The sequence below is a fragment of the Cyprinus carpio genome, chromosome B21 (assembly GCF_018340385.1).
Source record: "Cyprinus carpio isolate SPL01 chromosome B21, ASM1834038v1, whole genome shotgun sequence".
Lineage (NCBI taxonomy): Eukaryota > Metazoa > Chordata > Actinopteri > Cypriniformes > Cyprinidae > Cyprinus > Cyprinus carpio.
The window spans coordinates 13,483,080-13,498,530 of NC_056617.1; the positions used below are offsets into that span (position 1 = coordinate 13,483,080).

At 37.1% G+C, this 15,451-nt stretch overlaps 1 protein-coding gene across 2 annotated transcripts in view; it reads left to right on the plus strand.

The window, feature by feature from the left end:
• Nucleotides 1–1,931: 1,931 nt before the first annotated feature.
• kif4 (kinesin family member 4) overlaps nucleotides 1,932–15,451 on the plus strand; it is a 233,219-nt gene continuing 219,699 nt past the window's right edge. Inside the window, exons 1-3 of one of the 2 annotated variants that reach the window (XM_042748267.1) lie at nucleotides 1,932–2,187; nucleotides 4,068–4,191; nucleotides 4,283–4,397. In XM_042748267.1, the coding sequence (XP_042604201.1) occupies nucleotides 4,069–4,191; nucleotides 4,283–4,397 (238 nt within the window). In that variant the 5' untranslated portion in view covers nucleotides 1,932–2,187; nucleotide 4,068. The remainder of the gene's footprint in view (nucleotides 2,188–4,067; nucleotides 4,192–4,282; nucleotides 4,398–15,451) is intronic. The other variant, XM_042748268.1, reaches the window with a different exon arrangement.

Below are 15,451 nucleotides of genomic sequence, written 5' to 3' on the forward strand. Positions count from 1 at the left end.
AATGTATACTTGCATGTCTAGGATATTTAGGGCTTCAATGGTAAGGGCCAATGCTCAGACCCAGGTTACTTCATTTAGATTAGAACTATTCTTTATATGTCCAGCTCTTATATTTATCACACACAGCACATATGTAATCCAAATCTCATTGGAGGCATCACTGTACCACCCCTTGCAAAGCAACTATATAATGTATGAATGTAATAATAAACTTAGAAGTTTGTGAACAAGACTATTGGCTTCAAGTTCATAATTCTTCCCGTGGGCCCGCGCAAGGACTGAGAATAGTCAGACAGCACTGAAAGATAAAGAGCTAAATTATTTTTTACAATAACTATTAATTTATTCTTCATTATTGTCTATTCTGTATTATTCCACCCTTGATATTACATATTCTTCTTGCTATTATTCATGTATTGCTATTCATTCATTTATTATGGTATTATACATATAATTTGTGCTATTATAAATCTATTATATCACTTATTTTATTGTACTGTTCTACTCGTTTTTTATATTATTAACTTTACTACAACTTGTACTACATATACTTTTTAATATTACACATCACTTTTACTATATTTCTACTGTGCACTATATCAGTGCATAATATTTTACCACTGTATAAGTTTTACTGGTTCCATAAAGGCTTATAAGTTGCATTTGTTATGGAGTTTATCTGTAGGCTATAGAATGCTATCACAATAAAAAGCAGACTACCAGTGTGTCACTTTTTGATTTGTATTCGCTGATTGTATTCAAGTTTCTCAATGATGGTAAATTATTAGTGTTTAAAGATGCATTATTTAGATTTTTTCCCCAGTATTTCAAAGGGAATGGGTTGTGTTCTGACCTGAAGCACAAGAAAAGCTAAAATGTTGGGGTTGAAGACAGAGAAAGCAATGAAACAACTCAATTTAATTTCATGTACATTCAAATGACATTACATATATATGTCACAGTTATACTACATTAACATTAGAATTGTTAACCGAATAAAAAAGAAACCAAATCAACAAGTGTGAGCTTTCAGTTTCTTAAGAAAATTTATAATTTTCCAAGACTAAATAAATAACTGGAGGCAGAGTTATTTTTAATTCCATGTAGATCACAAACCTCTGAAATCGGTTTATAAATGTAAACGTTATCGTGTTTCTAAACCGCAGATCCCCCGTTTACCTCCGTTTGTTTTTAAGGCATTCTTTCCCGCAAAACATGGCGGACGCGTTGACGTATTCTTTTACTGTCTAAGCGTATTTCAGCAACGGGTCAAAGACGGAACTGACGTCATTTTAGAGGCGGAGTCGAACTGAAAGGCTGCTACGTAATGATATACAAAAATGGTTTCAGCGAGAAGTTTCACTCTCACTACACTTCCGGCTTCTGAACTGGTTGCAGTTCCACTCTGATTCCATATGAGGGCGCTCACAGGACGAGTGCAGAATGAATGGAGTTCAATGGCGGTATACCCCTCAAAATCCACTTTTCTCAGGATATAATTTTTTGTCTAGTAATTTGAATGTTGTATTCGAAAGGAGATGCAAAGAAATTACACATTGCTGGGTGTTAGATTATTTAGAGTCACTTATTTGCTTTAAAAAGTCTTTTAAAATGTCAATGACGTCATACGTTATACGTTCATTAGCAGAATGCTATCGTGTTATTGGCAACAACAACTCAACCTGTAAGAAATCGAAAGGACATAAGTACTCGTTCATTCAACTTTCGACCTATAACCCATGTTGAACTAGCAAAACCTAAAATCAGATCTGAGATTTCTCAACGGCAATCGGGTGAAAGGGACAAATTTAGCCGTCTAGCCCCATAGACTCCCATTCATTTTGCACCCATGGCGATCGCCCCCAGTGGAACTCTGGTGGAACTGCAACCAAAATTCGGTACAATAGGACTTAATAGGGAGTGGGAAGGCTTTCCGTAGACGGGCTCTGGTAATGACGTCAAAGGCGGAGCTGGTTATTTGAAAGTGGCGGCAGGGTCTTTCTTTAGAGAAACAGCGATTCTCAGATTTTTATGACAGAAACGGTTAACGAAGACCGTCTTTACATAAAATATCAGTATTTTGGGAGTGCGATTAAGGTCGTCTTATCTTATTTAAGATTTTTTCGATTTTGTGTAAAAAGGAAATCTTACCGAGCTTTACGACAACAACAAATTGCAGCGTGGAAGGTAACTAAATGACATGCGTTTTAAACAACTTTTTTGTTATATCATTGTTTGTTTGTGTGTTGTTTAGTGCAGATGTATGATTGTATGTAAAATGTGTATGTGAATTTGCACGATGTTGGCATTAACTCCGTTCAGGCCTAAGGGCCTTGTTGCATAATCTGTTTTTATCGTTTTACATCTTAAGCCTTCAACACACTGCACGATTTTATCAATCCTATAAGATCATTGCTGGTCACACCGTGCGACATGGATCTAATAAACTTGGATACGACATGCAAGTAGACTGTACGATGATGACACCTATTAATTCGTAGGCTACTACGCACGTTTATATAGAAGAATAAAATGTCATTAGCATGCACTAGTGGTAAACAAAAAGATTATAAGGAATCACACTTTGACAGTTGTAGTTTTTATGTGTGCTGAAAAAAGCGATGTCTTCAACAATAATTAAACTTTTAATTGTTTACTCGGGGTATTTAGATTTTTTTTTTCTCAGAAAATATTGATAAAAAATTATTTGTGACTAATTAGATTAATTAATAAGCAAATCATATAATTATTAAGAGAAAAATACTCATTGGCAGTCTTAATTGCTACTCAATGTCATATAATGACATAATATCCACTACCTGCTAAGTGCATCACTAAACATAAATTACAATTTATTTAACATAAAATGTTAATTTAAACACTTTTTTTAATTTTTTTTTTTTAGATTTGTAATAATAAAAATGATAAAACATTCCCACAAAAATATTAATTGTAGTTAAATTCTCATCACTGATTTATTTGCACTCAATCTTGTGCATTTAGCTAATATATTACACAGCTAATGGCTGGTGTCTTTGGTTGAACAGACTGATTCTTAAACACTTTATTTTTTTATTTTTTTTTTAAAGATAATGGTCAAGTCAAGTCACTTTTATTTATATAGCGCTTTATACAAAACAGATTGTGTCAAAGCAACTGAACAACATTAATTAGGAAAACAGTTTATCAGTAATGCAAAATGACAGTTAAAGCAGTTCATCATTGAATTCAGTGATGTCTTCATTCAGCACAGTTCAGTTTAAATAGTATCTGTGCAATCATTTGCAGCAAGTCAACGATATCACTGTAAATGAAGTGTCCCCAACTAAGCAAGCCATAGGCGACAGCGGGCAGGAACCAAATCTCCATCGGTGACAGAATGGAGAAAAAACCTTGGGAGAAACCAGGCTCAGTCGGGGGGCCAGTTCTCCTCTGGCCAGACGAAACCAGCAGTTCAATTCCAGGCTGCATCAAAGTCAGATTGTGCAGAAGAATCATCTGTTTCCTGTGGTCTTGTCCCGGTGGTCATCTGAGACAAGGTCTTTACAGGGGATCTGGGGCTCATCTTGTTGTCCTGGTCTCCACTGACTTTCAGGGCTGTAGAAGTCCTTTCTATGTGCTGATCCACCATCTGGGCGGGATACGTACTGGATCCGGGTGACTGCAGTGACCTGCAGAGTCTGATCTGGATACAGACTGGATCTGGTGGCTATGGTGACCTTGGAATAAGAGAGAAACAGACTAATATTAGCGTAGATGACATTCTTCTAATGATGTAGCAAGTACATTGGGTGTTATGGGAAGTGTTCCCGGTTTCGGTTTACCTAATTATTGCACCTTAAAAATCCTTTAAAGGATTTGGATATCAGAAGCGTATTAGTGTGTTATGTGTAAGCCAGGTTAAAGAGGAGAGGTTTTTAATCTAGATTTAAACTGCAAGAGTGTGACTTCCTGTGTAAAGCATAAATAACCAGTCTGGGCTTATCTTCCTTTGTGCAAACTGGCTTTTTCAGACAATATTCAAGATAGTAGGCTAATTGGTGACATAACTTTATCTGTTCTTCCAGTATGACCAAGGAGGATGAGAAAGTAATTCCTGTAAGGGTTGCGCTGAGATGCCGGCCTTTGGTTCCCAAAGAGATCAATGAAGGATGTCAGTGCTGTCTCACTTTTGTACCCAGTGGACCTCAGGTCTGTGTCATGAGACCATGCCTATTTTATTCACACTTATGCATCAAAAAGTCATGTTAAATATTCATTAAATCCTTGTTTTCCGTTTTAGGTGATCGTTGGCAATGACAAGGCTTTTACCTATGATTATGTCTTTGACCCCACAATAGAGCAGGAGGAAGTATTCAACACTGCTGTGTCTCCATTATTGTCGGGCCTTATTAGAGGTTTGTAAAGCAATCCAACTAGAATGTTTTTTTTTTTTTTTTTTTTTTTTTTTTTACATTATATTCAAGTTTTATCTTTGTCTGTGGTTTATAGTCTCGTAATTGCATGTTTTTTTTACTGTTTGTAATAATATTATCAGGTAATGCATTCACAAATGGAACCACCATTTTAAAATCAGTATAGATCAGGCATCCACGAACAGTGTACACAGCACCATTTTACAGTTTAAAGTGAGCAGCAGATTAAAACAACGCGGCTGTATACACCACAATCGACCGTAGTTGTTTATATCAATGCTCATTCAGCACTATATCCTGTATTTTTACCTAATGCCAAACTTGCATCATTCAAGCCTTTTCTGCTACCCCACTAAAGATGTAATGATGCAATAATTTTAACAACAGTATTAGAAACATAGTGAGCAGCAAAATAGATTGATACTTTCCAGGGCTCTAGACTGCGACAGTTTTTTGAGAATGTGCGAGTTAAAATTTGACGTGGTCACATTTGTCTGAGTGCATGGTCTGCGCTGCTCCAAAGCGTCTGCTCCATATGGCGTGCATTGCAGAGCCGCAGAACATTGTAGCAGGAGTCAGAATTCACTAGCCATTTTCCACTGTCGGGCCAGTGCGAGGCATTGCTTTAAACCGGCCGGGCGGTGCTAATAGCCTTGGACCTGTAGCGCCAAGCCCAAAATCAGAATGCGTTTCCACCGTTGGGCCAGAAGCTTCGCTGTGCTTCACTAAAACCCACCCCTTACACGCCTCTCTGGAACAGCGTTACAAAACCCCATCATTTCACCAACAAAGAGAAGTTATCAGAAAACTAATAATAAGTCACTGGAGCTAGCGCAATCACAAAACAAACATGATAAAAGCGGCCATTTCTAAAATGAAAGTGACTAAAGTGACGTGACATACAGCCAAGTATGGTGACCCATACTCAGAATTCGCGAGACTCGAACTCACAACCTTAGGGTTAGGAGTCAAACTCTCTAACTATTCCCCTAGCATTTGTTAGCATGTTTGGTTTGAGATTTAAGTCCTAAAGCATTGGTGTTTTAAAATAATAAGGGATACATTGATCATGATGAATTAATTTATCAGGATTAAAAATTAGTCACACAGAAAAAAAGCGGTATGAACCGTTATTTCACAAAAGAAAGAGGATACATAGTCGAGTATGTTTCTGTTTATTTGTAGTCACAGTATACATCAGATTTAGAAAGAGTGATTATATATTCCTACATGTAAAAATGTAAAAAATACAATCTGAGTAGCAGAGGGAGCTCCCGAACAAAAACAATTATGATATTTTTTGACACATGCGTAGCTAAAGTCTCGAGATGAGACAGATAAAATGTTACTAAATTAATAAACGATTGTGATAGTCTGAATGAGAAGCTGACGTCTGATTTCTTCAAGCGGTTGTAGGCTATTTACAATATTTACTAATGGCTACCGTGCATATTTTTTTGTGTCACTTGTAAATATTTCTGCCTTGTATGGTGATCATAATCCACATCGGATCTCAAACAGAAGTTATTTCAAACACTCGTTGCTGTCTGAAAGTGAGTTTCGAGCTCAAATTATTTTAATTATTTAATTCTGGTGTTAGATGTTAATTTTTTGAAATGATCGGTGGTGTTTGAAATCTCCAGACGTGGAGAAACTCTGCCTTTGTTCATAAGCACTCCTCTAGCTCCAGCTGGCCCGCTTTGGCCCAAGTTTTTTGTTGGGCCAAAAACTCAGGCCGTTGGCCAAGAGGAAGCACCAACGAGGTACGATCAAGCCCTGAAAGTGACAGTGGAAACACGACTGGCCCTGGCATGCACTAGCAAGCCCACTTTTGGCCCGACAGTGGAACTGATCATGTGAAGACAGGTGCTTTCAGTGCAAGCGCTTCAGGTGTAGAACCTGGCTTATATTTGCAGCGTCAGAATGTGAGTGAAGGTGCGAGCAGCATGCTGCAAAAGTGACGTGAATATCGAGGAAACGATGGTGGATGGAGTATTTAGTTTTCAAGCTAAAGTAAAAAACTGCTTCTTAAACCAGAGGTGGTTAACATGTTGCAGACTTGCCAACCTGCACACATTTTGCGTAGCGGCTACGCATTTTGACCTCAAAGTACACTGGTACGATTTGTCACTCTAAACTATGCACATCTAGTGACGCCTCTGTCCACGCGCAGTATTCAAAACAAGCAACTGAAAAAAGATGAAGTTCAACCAATCAGAGGTTTTTGTTAGTTTTGCATTTAAATAATTTCTGCATTTTATTTCTCTCCTAGCAGCCTATAGCTTAGAGTTTCAGTAAAGGGGCTCGCGCTCGCCCCGTCAGATGCTCTGACAGAAAGACTGCTTGTGAGGCTGACAGATGTGCTGTTTTCCTTAATGCATAACTTACGTTTCACAGGTAAATTCTCCATGTGTAAATGTTAAAAAAGCTTTGGAAATATTTCAATTTTTCTGTCAGAAATGCATGAACTTTTGCTTTGCGGTTCTCCACTAAACTCCACAGACTTCATTTAGAACGAGCGTGCATGCGCGCCAAACAGACAGAGCTCAATGAAATACAAACCCGATTCCAAAAAAGTTGGGACACTGTACAAATTGTGAATAAAAACAGAATGCAATGATGTGGAAGTTTCAAATTTAAATATTTTATTCAGAATACAACATAGATGACATATCAAATGTTTTAAATTTCATGGCATCAACACATCTCAAAAAAGTTGGGACAAAGCCATGTTTACCACTGTGTGGCATCCCCTCTTCTTTTTTTAACATTCTGCAAACGTCTGTGGACTGAGGAGATAAGTTGCTCAAGTTTAGGAATAGGAATGTTGTCCCATTCTTGTCTAATACAGGCTTCTAGTTGCTCAGCTGTCTTAGGTCTTCTTTGTCGCCTCTTCCTCTTTATGATGCACCAAATGTTTTCTATGGATGAAAGATCTGGGCCCGGTTTCCCGATAACGCTCACTCTTAGCGCGGTAAGAAGACTCGAAAGATACATCTTACCAAAGTTGTTTATGTTCCTAAGTGTGTTCCCCGAAGTGTCCCTTAGGAAGCTTCTTAACACGCTGCCTCTTACGTCCGACGTTACAAAGGGGCTGTCCCAAGTGAAGGTGCTGAATTAGTTGGCATCGATTCCTCAGGAATCGATTTTCAACTTCACGCGAAGGTGCATTACGGCGTTAAGAAAGACAACACGTTCTATGCAAATGAAACATTCTGCAAATTATTCCAGTAACATTTATTTTAACAAAGTTATCCATAAAATATAGACTATTAATTAAATTATCAAATTGTCAGTAATATGTTCACACGATATGTTGTCTCGGGGAGACGAAACCGGGTATCCCTCGCTAATCATCCACCCTCCTTATCCCGTTGTGCCACTTGTGCCGCTTCTTGACATGGGTTTAACGACTTCTAAAAAATATGTAATACACTTTTATATTGATGGTAATGTACTTTACAATCAGAATTCCCCTGCATGGCGCAGAAGGGCGTTGGTGACAATGTGGACGCACCTCCACACCGAGGTCTTGCTTTGGCCGTAGCCCTCTCCCACGACCTCGATGAAGCTCCCTGTAGCAAAAAACCTTAGCGCTGCTAGCAGCTGGACTTCAGGGCTCAAAGCAAAATTCCTCCGCGTTAGCCTGGCAAGCGCAGGTCTGAGAAGGTCCAGCAGCTCCATAATGAGTTGTCTTGGGAGGCAATGTTTTTTTAATACGTCAGGCAAAATGTCAAAAGGGCTTAAGTTTTGCCGAATAAAAAAATTGACATGGACTAAACAGCTCCGCTGCCGGCGCCGTCTTTGATTCAATACAAGGACACGTTGGATCGCTGCCATAGTTGGTCGCTTTCTGGACACCACCATGCTTACCCATTTATAGATCTTAGCCATTTAGAGCCAAATTGTTTGCCAGATTTTAATTATCAAAAGTGACTGCCAATTTAAACGCTTTAATGACATTACGAAATAGCCTAGGCTAATTACCACTATATTAGTTCTGATACCAAATAAAGTCAACTTCATAAATAGGCCTGCCTGTATCCATTGCGAACATATTTTATTATTAGTCTTAAAATGTCCATAACATAAAATCATTTTTGAGCCACAACATTGTCAACATACCATAGTTGGACTTGTACTGCGCTGCGCTGATTTCTAAAGACTGCTGCAAAGTGGCGGCGACTAGCGTCTTGAGCTCAAACAACGCTAAGAGAAAGCTTACGAATGGTCCAGACCAACCTTACGAAAGTGTGACTTACAGAAGATATACTTAGCGTACGAACGTGTCGGGAATCGTGCCATAACATTAAGAGAGAGGTTAAGGAATAGGTTAAGAACTACTTAGCGATGAGAACGTTTTGGGGAACCGGGCCCTGGACTGCAGGCTGGCCATTTCAGTACCCGGATCCTTCTTCTACGCAGCCATGATGTTGTAATTGATGCAGTATGTGGTCTGGCATTGTCATGTTGGAAAATGCAAGGTCTTCCCTGAAAGAGACGACGTCTGGATTGGGAGCATATGTTGTTCTAGAACTTGGATATACCTTTCAGCATTGATGGTGCCTTTCCAGATGTGTAAGCTACCCATCCCACACGCACTCATGCAACCCCATACCATCAGAGATGCAGGCTTCTGAACTGAGCGCTGATAACAACTTGGGTTGTCCTTGTCCTCTTTAGTCCGGATGACATGGCGTCCCAGTTTTCCAAAAAGAACTTCAAATTTTGATTCGTCTGACTACAGAACAGTTTTCTACTTTGCCACATCCATTTTAAAAGAGCCTTGGCCCAGAGAAAACGCCTGCGCTTCTGGATCATGTTTAGATATGGCTTCTTTTTTGACCTATAGAGTTTTAGCCGGCAACGATGAATGGCACGGTGGATTGTGTTCACAGACAATGTTTTTTGGAAGTATTCCTGAGCCCATGTTGTGATTTCCATTACAGGAGCATTCCTGTATGTGATGCAGTGCCGTCTAAGTGCCCGAAGATCATGGGCATCCAGTATGGTTTTCCGGCCCTTGACCCTTACGCGCAGAGATTGTTCCAGATTCTCTGAATCTTTGGATGATATTATGCACTGTAGATGATGATGATGGTAACTTCAAACTCTTTGCAATTTTTCTCTGAGAAACTCCTTTCTGATATTGCTCCACTATTTTTCGCAGCAGCATTGGGGGAATTGGTGATCCTCTGCCCATCTTGACTTCTGAGAGACACTGCCACTCTGAGAGGCTCTTTTTATACCCAATTATGTTGCCAATTGACCTAATAAGTTGCAAATTGGTCCTCCAGCTGTTCCTTATGTACATTTAACTTTTTCGGCCTCTTATTGCTACCTGTCTAAAATGTCTCACTTTCAACATGTGATATGTTATCTATATTCTATTTTTAATAAAATATAAGTTTATGAGATTTGTAAATTATTCCATTCCTTTTTTACAGTTTTTTTTTTGTACAGTGTCCCAACTTTTTTGGAATCGGGTTTGTAGGAGCGTAATAACTGACTAAAATATACATTTTGCTGAAATATTTGTAGTTGGACAATAAATGTGACGTAGAATTTTAAACCTACAAGTAAGTGTATTTGTATGATAGCACTAACTGTAAAGTGTAATGTGGTAATCAAAATAGAGTTTTTAATCATTTAGTCTGGGCTTTTTATTCTTTTATTTTTTTTAGTTTAGTAACTTTAACTTCTGCTTTAAAGGATTATTTTTGTTTTTAGATTGCAATGTTACAATGTTTCTTTCTTAAATGGTATTTAAAAAAAAAAAAAATGCCAAAAATTAACTAAACAGTTATTGTAAATAGTAAAACAGTAAGCAGTAAACAGTTTACCCCCCACACTGATGGTACTAATAAAAAAGTTCTCAGGTAAGCAGGTCTGATGTTGGTGTTCTCGATGGGGAAAAAAATTGCTATAGCACGAAGGGAGATGTGTGCGTTAACTCTGGAGCATGTGCGTCTGAAAGTGTGACACGTGCAGCAAACAGCCAATCACACGAAATTGGAGAACGTAAGTTCAATACATTTCTCGCGAGAGTCAGCGTAATTCACTTCTCTGTTAAAAAAAAAAGAGATGTTGTTTAAAATATAATTAATTTAAATGCATTTACAAGGCAGGAATAAACACAGATGCTGCAGCAAACATTTAAGAAGGCAGCAGAAAGAAAATATCTGACTATGCAAAAGAATCAGCTGAGTTTAATAGTTTATGTAGTTCACAAAGAGCTCAAAAGAAAATACATAACATTTAGTAATTTTAAAAGCTTTATATATTGAAACTTATTTATAGGCAATGTGCATATTTAAATTTGTAAAAAAGAATTAAAAAAAGAAACTAATATAGTCTTGTGCGCTGTGTCATTTTATATTTCACCAGGTTAAAATAATATCTCAAGTTTTATGCTTGATTTATTTGTAACACTTTAACCCTTTAAAACCTTTTCAGCTTTCTCTTTCTGCAAATTGTATGGCGATGTGACCGCACCCAAAATACTATCAAACACTCCAACACAGCTCCATTCTTCGCGAAAGATGGATAAAAAGGTGCACAGGAAACAAAAACCTTGAAAAATTATATACGACTTGCCAAATGCTGGCCAAATCAGAGATGCCGTTTTGCACGGGAATAATATTATCACAGGACCTCGGTGTTCGGTGAAAAATGCTAGGTCATTTGCGGGGAAATCTTACTTTACAAATTACAAACATGGCTGATTCGCATGGGATTACGATCACAGACAACCTCTGCAATTATTACAAATGACTGTAGGTCACCAGGTAATACTAATCCCGTGCGAATAGGGCTGTAGTGTTTGCTAAACATTCTGTAATTTGTTAGTCTGTATATAGGACTAATAATATAGCCTTATTTATTTTTTTTCTGGATTCCACTTTTTTCTGTTTAAATTTTTCTGGGCTCATTTTTAATGGGTAAACTAAATTTAATTAATCAAAAAGCATGTCCAATTAATTAAAATCATGAAACTTGTATAATTTTACATAAACTTATTAAACGATAAAAGGGGTCATATGATGTGATTTCAAGTTTTCCTTTCTCTTTTGGAGTGTTACAAGCTGTTCGTGAATAGATAAGATCCCTAAAGTTGCAAAGACTTAAGTCTCAAACCCAAAGTGATATTCTTTTTAAAAGTTAAGACTCAACCATGCCCTCCTAAAATGCCTCTTTTAAACACGCCCCCACGTCTACGTCACTGTGTGGGAAGATTTGCATAACACCACCCAAATGTTCATGCAAAGAAAGAAGGCGTCACTTTTATTCTTGCTGTAGTATTGTTGCTGTTGCTGTGCGTTTCATTGTGAAAGCGAAACTTTGTTTGGCCTTCCAAAAGAGGACACAACTAGAAATCAGTGGTTAAGTTGTATTTACAACACTGTTCCAGAACAGTTCAAACCAAATATTCAGATGTGTGCAATGGAGATTTTATGGAGGACAAGGACTGTTTCCTTGGAGAGTAGCCTAAAATGCCGGTGTTCTGGTAAATAATGCTGACTCACAGCCTGTAAGTACATTTTCATATGTAAAGGATTTGCCACTGATCATTCAAACGCGAGTTTTGAGCAGTGTAGAGTAGCGCTTGTTTGTCGTTTCTCCGATCACAAATGCAGACATGTTTTTTTTTTATGTGGCATGATGCAATGTGTAAAAAGACAGTATAAGTCATTATAATCCAGAATTATGCTACAAATGCCTTGATTGTAATGGGTTGTATTGGTTTTGTCTCGTCGCACCAGGACACAGCATCACAGTACGGTAAGGGGTGTAACATTTCCTTCACACGCTTGAGGTATTCGGCCAATCACAATGCACTGGATGGCTGGCCAATCAGCGTACACCTCACTTTTCAGAACATTGAGCTTCGTAAAAATCGATGCGTTTCAGAAAGGTGGGGCATAGAGGAGCAACAATAATTTACAGTATGTGGAAAATGTGTTTTTTTTTTTAACCTTAAACCACATAAACACATTTCATTACACCAAATACACAAAATAATGTTTTTTTTTTTTAAAGCAATGTCGTATGACCCCTTTAATAAAAACTACGTGCTTAGAGCCCTATAAAATGTTTTTTTTTTTTTTTTTTTTATCTGTTTTTGTTTTAATTTCTGTTTTTGTATTTATATTTATTTTTATTTTTGTGTTTGGTAATAGAAAGGGATAAAAGGGATACTCCACCCCAAAATGAAAATTTTTTCACTTACCCCCATGTCATTCCAAACCCGTAAAAGCTCCGTTCATCTTCGGAACACAATTTAAGATATTTTGGATGAAAAACGGGAGGCCTGTGACTGTCCCATAGACTGCCAAGTAAATAACAGTGTCAAGGTCCATAAAAGGTTTGAAAGTTGTCGTCAGAATACTCCATCTGCCATCAGACGTGCAATCTGGGTTATATGAAGCGACGGGAACTCTTTTTGTAAGCGAAGAAAACTAAAATAACGGCTTTATTCAACAATTCCTTTGTCAACAGTCTCCTCTGTCTCTCCATATCACCATATGGTGCGTATCCTCTTCTGTATCATCTGCGCCACAAGGATGCGCTGTTTCTGTGTATTTAGCTTGATTTGAAAGAAAACATCCTTGTGGCGCGGGTGATACAGAAGAGCATACGCAGCATACAGTGATATGGAGAGAAACGTCTGTGATGCATTACTCAACACTGCAAAAACGCGTTGTAAGTATGTTGGAAACTTTTGAAGCTTCCTCCGTGCAAACACACTCATGCTGATCGGGTCAGTCGCACAGGTACTCCTAAATATTTTTTCATAGTCGCACGCAGTAGTTTTCAGTCGCAAATGCTGAATGGTCGGACTATAGAACCCTGGGGGCAGGGTGCCCCTAATATAAACACTGCAAATAAACCAGGTTTAGCATTTAGCATGTCGTCATTTACAAGCGTAGAGCGTCTCCATCTCAGCTGCTTGGTCCACAAACTCTTCCTCTGCATATGCTATGAGTTTGGGTTGCATTCATCTGGGAAAAGAGTCTCACTAAATTTATAACGTAAATCATTTCTAAAACTATGCAAACACAGGAGAATGTCAACATTTCTATTACGTGATTTGTTGTACATCACTATTTCAAAATAAAAGTTCAAACCCTCGCTCTGAGTTTGTATGTGGCCAAATATTAAAATTACATGGGGTTGATTCAAGCCATAAAATGAAACCTCACCAGGCTGTTGGCGCCCTCTGCAGGTATTTGTTATAATACATAATGTACTTAAGTAGGTTATATTCATATTATGTATAAGCATAATACATTGTTTGTTTTTTTTAATTGTTGTTTAATAAAACCTTGTGATTACTTGTCTCATTGAATAATATATAATATATATATATATATATATATATATATATATATATATATATATATATATATATATATATATATATATATATATATATATATATTTTTTTTTATTTTTATTTTTTTGCCATTTTGTCATTGAACTTCTTAATTCTGAATTTCTTAAAAATAGTATTAAAATATCTGTATTTTGTCTCATCTCGTGAGCTATGTGTATTGTCACATAACTTTCCAAGCGTGTTATGAAGCTTTTACTCTTTAGGTCAATTATATATTCATTAAAAAATCACTTTGAATAAGGAAAGCGATAACTTTGCCATAGTATTCTTTCAAGTTGCCACAGCCATTGCATGCTTTGCATGTGCTGCACTTTATTTGTACCTGTTTGTTTTATTAGTTTATTTTTTCGAATTTGAAAAATGATAACGATATTGAGATCTCTGATTTTAGTCCTTGAAAACAAAAAAAGTAGTGTTTAAAGTCCTTGAAAGTCCTGGAATTTCCTTTTGCAGTTTCTGTACGAACACTGTGAGTAGCAGAGAGAAGAGCTCCTGAACAAAAAACATTCTGATATTTAATATGATGTACGCGGCGCTAAAGTCTCAAGACGAGACTTATGACAGATAAAATGTTATGACAGTTAAAATGCTTAGTAAAGTGAAGTGTTGAGCTCAACTTATTTTAAAAGTCTTTGATGCTGGTGTTATCTGACAACTTTATGAAATGTTACCGATAGGTCAACTACTTGTAGTTGACAAGGAAACATGAATAAAATCATAAAAAAACTACTGAAACTACTTTGTCCTATGGCTTTCTGCCATACATGGGTATCTAAACATAAAATAATAATAGCCTAATAAAACATCTGATGTTGTCTTATTAAATTCATATCCAATTGTGCTCAATTAATGTTTTTTTTTTTTTTTTTTCTTTGACACCAGGGCCCAATATGCTCATGACTATTTTAGATAGTCAGATTTAGATTTTTTGTTTTGCAAAGTACTGCTGCTCTCTGGATGGAAATTTGTAACTAATCGGTTGCCCAGACTTCTACTGGGAAAGAAATATATACCAGACCTCTCTGAACTTTGATTGAATACCCCTGGTAATACTGAATTCCACACAAGGAAAAGTTAGAAGTATGGCAGTATAGTAAATTTACGAAAAAATATAGGAACAACAAGTACATTAGGGATGTAACGGTTAACCGCGAGCCGGTTGAAAATCGATTCAAATATGTGACGATTCAAATCGGTTGATATGCTTAACAAATCACGATTCAATTAGGAGTAGGAGTTTATATGAATGTATGTCTGAGGGGGACTTAAGGCCCATTCACACCAAGGACGATAACTATAAAGATAACGATAAAGATATAGTTCTAAAAATCGTTTTCAGTATTAAAGAACAGCAGCGTCCACACCAGAACTATAACGATAGACAAAGAAAAACGATATCGTTGGAATCACTCTCAAAACGATTTTTTCCAGCTGAATCTACGTCTCCTTTAGCTCGTCCACTGTTTCATGCAGATATTTTTATGTATAGTTTTACGAAATGTCAAACTAGGTATATGCCGGTATCAAATTTTCATGTTGCGATTAATTGCTAATGCTTTTATCACGTTATACGGTATTACCACGGTATTGAAATTTAGTTTTAAAAAAGTGGTCATAATACAGTATAACAGATTTAATA